At 66.9% G+C, this 5,314-nt stretch overlaps 1 protein-coding gene across 1 annotated transcript in view; it reads right to left on the reverse strand.

Annotated features, from left to right (window-relative positions):
- Positions 1-260: 260 nt before the first annotated feature.
- The window catches only part of CDK5RAP3 (CDK5 regulatory subunit associated protein 3), a 17,323-nt gene continuing 12,269 nt past the window's right edge, over positions 261-5,314 (reverse strand). The window contains exons 7-19 of the mRNA XM_026071881.1: positions 5,040-5,085; positions 4,373-4,504; positions 4,017-4,117; positions 3,885-3,933; positions 3,392-3,570; positions 2,910-3,046; positions 2,580-2,724; positions 1,936-2,052; positions 1,756-1,831; positions 1,403-1,491; positions 1,052-1,257; positions 663-834; positions 261-502 (exon numbers count right to left, since the gene is read on the reverse strand). Coding sequence (XP_025927666.1) covers positions 437-502; positions 663-834; positions 1,052-1,257; positions 1,403-1,491; positions 1,756-1,831; positions 1,936-2,052; positions 2,580-2,724; positions 2,910-3,046; positions 3,392-3,570; positions 3,885-3,933; positions 4,017-4,117; positions 4,373-4,504; positions 5,040-5,085 — 1,515 coding nt within the window. The 3' untranslated portion in view covers positions 261-436. The remainder of the gene's footprint in view (positions 503-662; positions 835-1,051; positions 1,258-1,402; positions 1,492-1,755; positions 1,832-1,935; positions 2,053-2,579; positions 2,725-2,909; positions 3,047-3,391; positions 3,571-3,884; positions 3,934-4,016; positions 4,118-4,372; positions 4,505-5,039; positions 5,086-5,314) is intronic.

The following is a 5,314-nucleotide window of genomic DNA, read 5'->3' on the forward strand; positions in this document are numbered from 1 at the left end:
GGAAGGGACGGCTCTGCCCGCCAGCGAGGCTGCGGGGCCCACGCCGAGGAAGGGTCACCAGGGAGGAGGGGAGGCCTCCAGCGTCCCCGGGTGTCCCCCTGCCACCCAAAACCCGTGGGACTGACAGCGGCAGATTCAGGGGCTCCTGCCTCCTCTCCCCAAGCCAACACTGAGGCTGCATTAACAGCCTGCAGGGGAGCAGTGAGAGCCAACGCTTGGGAGCATCTGTCCCAAGCTCCGAGAGGGACACGGAGAAGATCTCTGCACGGCAGAAGGGCCTCGGCTTTATTCAACAATGCCAAACCCACAGCGGGGCCACAGCTGCGTTACCAGCTCCTGCYGGGCTCGGCTTGCAGCGAAGCAGGTTGTCCCGGGGAGCAGGGCTGCAGCGGGCCCCTCTCCATGGTGTCCCGTCCTCGTGGCATCCAGGAGCGGCTCACAGAGAGACACCCATCAGGTTCACCGGTCGCCCGCTGTAGCGCTTGGAGACATCCGCTTCAATCTAGAAGACAGAGCCACACGATCAGGGGGTGCATGGATGCAGCCTGGAGGCAGCAGCAGATGCCAGGGAGGGTGACCTGGCTCCAAGGACCACGCCAAGGGGAAGGGAGGCCCCGGGGTTAGCAAACTCCATCCCAGGACAGTCCATCTCTGTCCCTCACCAGCTTCCGGAGCTCCTTCGTCTTCTCCAGCAGGCAGTCGAGTTTGGGCTCCAAGGCGCCCTGCTCTGCCAGTGCCTCCTGCCGCTTCTGGCTCATCACCTCCTTCTTCACCACCAGCAGCTCTGCCTGCTTCAGCTTCTGCCGGAGCAGCTCACTCACGCGGTCCACGTACCTGTGGCAGGAGAGCCAGGACCTCCGTCACTCCCAGGGCCAACGTTCCCATTGCCCATCAGGGTGTCACCCCTGCCCCGGGATATCCGGCACCTCCATCCCAGCTCCCAGGAGAGCCAGGACCTCCAGATGTGCCCCCCAGAGCCCCAGGGTCCCCCCAGCCCCCATGCCATCCCTCACCCAGCCCTGACCCCCCTGTCCCCACCAGCAGCCCCAACCTGGGGGACGCGAGGATCATGAAGAGGTGCTGCATGCGGCGGGTGCTGAGCTGGCCGATAAGGGCCTGGGTGGCGGCCAGCAGGGAGCCCACGCGGGCGCTGGTCTGGCCCTGCAGCATGGCAGGGGCCAGCTGGAACTGGCTCACGGCCAGGACGTCGGCCTCCTCGCCCATCTCCACCAGGCGCTGCGACAGGAACAGCTCCAGCTGCAGGGACAGGGGCAGGGAGTCAGCGGGATGCTCCAGGTACCGGATGTCCCCTGCATGGGGCCCCGGGGGTGAGGGCATGGAGGGACACAGGTATCAGGACTCCTGGTGTGAGCCAAGGGGACCAGGGCCGAGCCGCACTCACCTCCATGAGCTCGTCGACGAACTGGCTCCGGGTCTCAGCATTCTCCAGGAGCGTCAGGGCATCAGAGCCACAGGCGACCCCCGCCGGCACTGGGGGACAAGCCAGGGGTGAGGGGGGCAGGAAAGCAGCAGGGAAGGGATCTCTGCAGCTGGGACAAACACCAGTCCGGACCCCCTGGGCACCCGACTAGCACCCTCGCGGCCTTTCACTCCAGGCCCAGCTAGGCCTCCTTGCACAGCCAGGGCACCCAGGGTCACTGGAAGCATGGAAGGGGGTGTAAAGGCAGGGAGGGTGCTGCCTGCCGGTCCCTGTGCCCATCGGGATCCCCTGTGCCCCTCCGCGGCCATGCTCACCCTCGGTGCCAGCCTCCAGCACTGTGATCTGCACCCCATCGCTTTCGCCATCTCCCCAGTCGATGCCATCATCCTGCTGCAAAAGAAGGATGCCCTGTGAGACGGGGGTGCCTTTGACACCCCCRTGTCCCCAGCCCAGGCCTGGAGCAGCTCCAGGGTGTGCAGCTGGCGGTGACGCACCTGCGGGCTGGGCTCCAGCGCGATCCCCCAGTCGATCTCCTCACCCTGGGCTCCCCCGTCTGCAGCGGCACCGTCACTGCCTGGGGTTGGCTCCAGTGTGAGGTCTCCCCAGTCAATCTGCAGCGAGAAGAGCAAAGAGACCCCGAAATAGCCTTGGCCACATCCTGGGGCTGCAATGCCCGCCCCCAGCTGGAAACCTCGGCCATTTCCTCTCCAGCTCTGGARGACGCTGCCTCAACATTCCCACTGTCCCCTGGCCACAAGCTGCCCGTGGTCTCAAGAGGCCTTTGCTTTGCTGCACAAATGGACAYTGCAGAAAGGCAGTGAGACCTCCCAAAAGAGACAAATCCCCACCAAAAGATGCAGCTACCTCTGGGCTGCAGCACACGCCCACTGCCCTAACACTCCAGGGCCAGCTGGGGCAGAGAGAAATTGCCTTTTGGGGGTCCTCCACACCCAGGTGACTCCCAAGGCCCCTCCTCGGCCTGGGAAGGACCAGAGCTGAAAAGTGAACCCAGGAATCAGTGTATGCAGCTTGCTGGGCAAGGTCAGGCCCTTCACAGCTGGTTCCCCAGCCCCTGTATTCCAGCTCTCCCAGATGCCACCCCACCAGCACTGCTCTGCGCCAGCTGGCCAGCACGTACCGCGTCCTCCTTTGGCTGCTCCGGCACCTCCTCCACCTCCGGCCGCTCCACCCGCGTGGGCTCGAGCCCCGTCCTCCACTCGTAGACGGTCGTGTTGCCTCGCTTCAYCACGTGCCGCAGCAGGGGCACCACCTGCTCTGAGGAGCTGGGAGACACCACGAGGACATGGGTGCCGGGCCCGGAGCAGGGAGCCCCCAGCACCCTCAGGGTGCCTCTGGGAGAGCCCGAGCCCGGGCACAGCTGGGAAACCTCCCAGCCAAACCTGCTATCACAACACGTGGGGAAAGATYGGGGCCTGCCCCTGCGGCTCGGCACCCAGCCCTTGCCCACCTCTCGCACACGAACTCCACGCAGGCCTGGTACAGCTCGATGGCCTCGGAGAGCGCACTGGCTCCCGCCCCGATCTCGGCTAGCAGCGATGGCAGGTCCTTCACCAAGGCCAGCAGCTCCTGGCGCACGTTGTCCCCCTGCGGAGCGAGAGCAGGGACAGGTCAGGGTGGCAAGTGGGGAAGCCCGGGGCGGGGGGCACCCCCTGGAGCAACCTGCAAAAAGGGAAAGCAGGCTCTGGGGTCTCCCTGCAAACCCCAGCTCTTCCCACAGGTAACAAGGCACCGTGGGGACATCCTCTGGGACAGGGGGTCCTGCAACAGGGCTGGGCTCTGCTGGGACTCTTGCAGGTCGGAGCAGACGGTGGGGGGCTGCCTCAGGGAGCCGCGTGCCAGGAGAGGGTTTGGTGCCCGAGCGGGGAGGTGGCACAGCAGGGGCACCCCCACAGCAGGGCTTGTCCGGGTCGGGAGGCCACAGGAACTCACGGTGATGCCGTACTGCTTGCAGGAGGCGTAGAAACGCTCCCGCAGCTCAGCCGCCCCCAGCTGACACTCCTCCTCGCGGCGGGCGAAGTCCTGCTGGGCCTGCTGGCACCGGCTGATCTGCTTCCTCAGCGAGGGGATCTCGTAGCTGACGCTGCGCACCAGGAGGCTGGCGAGCTCGGCTGCAGGAGGGGCAGCGAGGGCCCTGAGACGCCGCCGCCGCGGCCCCCCCGTGAGCTCCCCAGCCGCCTCGGGCGCTCTGCTGGCTGCACACAGCCCGGGGCGAGCGGAGGAGGGAGCTGGCAGCCGTAAGGCAGAGCTGGTTCGTGGTGCTCACTCTGGAGCAGCCGGTGGGACTTCTCAGCCCGTCGGGGGCTGCCCACCCCCATCCTCATCCCAGCTGCGAGACCAAAGGCCACCCACACCCTGCAGACACCCCCAAGGGGCTTTCCAGAGCCCACTGGGGAAAGCCGGAGCGGCGAGGGAGCTGCCTTACCCAGGTAGGTGTTCTCCTTCTCGTAGAGGGACACAATCTCCTGCCAGTCCTGGGGAGGAGGAAGCAGGGAGTGGGAGAGGCTGCGAACACACCGGCCGCTGGCAGACACACGGCCCCCAGACCCTCGCTCACCTTCATGCGCTGGGACGAATAGCGCCCAAAGAGGTTCTTGGTGGAGGCCTCAGTGCCCTTGAGGATCTCCACAATCCTCAGGCAGTGGAAGTAGTGGATGTCTGCGGTGGAGGGAAAGACGCAGTCACTGCAGAGCCAGCGATGCCTGTCCAGGTCCTGCCTTGCTCCCAGCCCGGCCCAGGGAGTGCAGGCCTGGGAAAGGGCCGTGCTGCTGGCTCTCCGTCTCCTCCTCGCCCTGGGAAGCTTATTGTAAGCGAGGCCCTTGGGAAAAGGCTCCAGGTCCAACAGCTACCACTGCTGCCCGTGTCCCCAGCTCTCCAGGGCACCCCAGCCCCCCCAAACCACGCTCTACTCACAGGACCCTGAGAGCAGCTCCTTTATCTCCTCGTTCTCCGGCATGTCTTGCATGGCCCCATTGATCTTCTCGCGGATCGCCAGCACCTGGCTCTGCCATTTCAGGTTGCAGTGTCTCCTGTCCACCAGCCAGTCTGCAGGCGGGAGGGAGACGGGGTCCTGCGGGGGGCTGCACACAGCCAGCAGGGGGGTCACCCCCCCTCCCCAGGGCAGCACTACAGCCCCGGATGGAGGGACAGAGCGGCTCCTAGCATGGGGGGCCAGGGCGTCCCATCACCTCCGAGCAGGGGAGACAAACATGGAGATAAACTTCCCAAACCTGGGAAGGGCCTGATGGGGGGGAAGGGGGGGTCTCACCCCGCTCCTGCCTGGGCAGGGGCAGCGGAGGTGCCAGCGCGGTGCCGAGAGGGGCAGCGCCACCACGCACCGCACTGCACAGAGGGGTGACAAACCCATCAGGAGAGCAGGACACGAGTGACACAGCGCCCAGGAAGGGCCCGGCTCCCCCGACGCCCCATCCCACACACCAGTGTGTCCCGGCACGGTGATCCCCCGCCTCCACCCCACACCTCGGGGTGCCCCTGCCCAGGGAACCCCCTCCCCGGTGCCAGCCTGGGAGCCCCCCCCACCGCCCCGGGGGGCCCCTGCCCGGTCGGGGTAGCGCCATACCCAGGAGCTTGCTGGTCTGGATGTCGATGGGCAGGTTCTGGTAGTCCTGGGAGAGAGCGGCTGGGTGAGGAGAGCACGGACGTGGCACGACGCGGCGGGGCGAGACCTGGCCCGGGTCTAGCCCCCCCCTGCTTTAGCCTGGCCCCACTGCCCAGGCCGGGCCTGGCCTGATCCCCCCCCTTCCCGGGCCTGGGCCTCGCCCCAAGCCCCCTGCTTGGGCCTGGCCTGATCCCCCCCCTCACCCGGGCCTGGCCTCATCCCCCGGGCCCGGCCCC

Source organism: Apteryx rowi, unplaced genomic scaffold, assembly GCF_003343035.1.
Source record: "Apteryx rowi isolate R43461 unplaced genomic scaffold, aptRow1 scaffold_331, whole genome shotgun sequence".
In the NCBI taxonomy this organism is placed as follows: domain Eukaryota; kingdom Metazoa; phylum Chordata; class Aves; order Apterygiformes; family Apterygidae; genus Apteryx; species Apteryx rowi.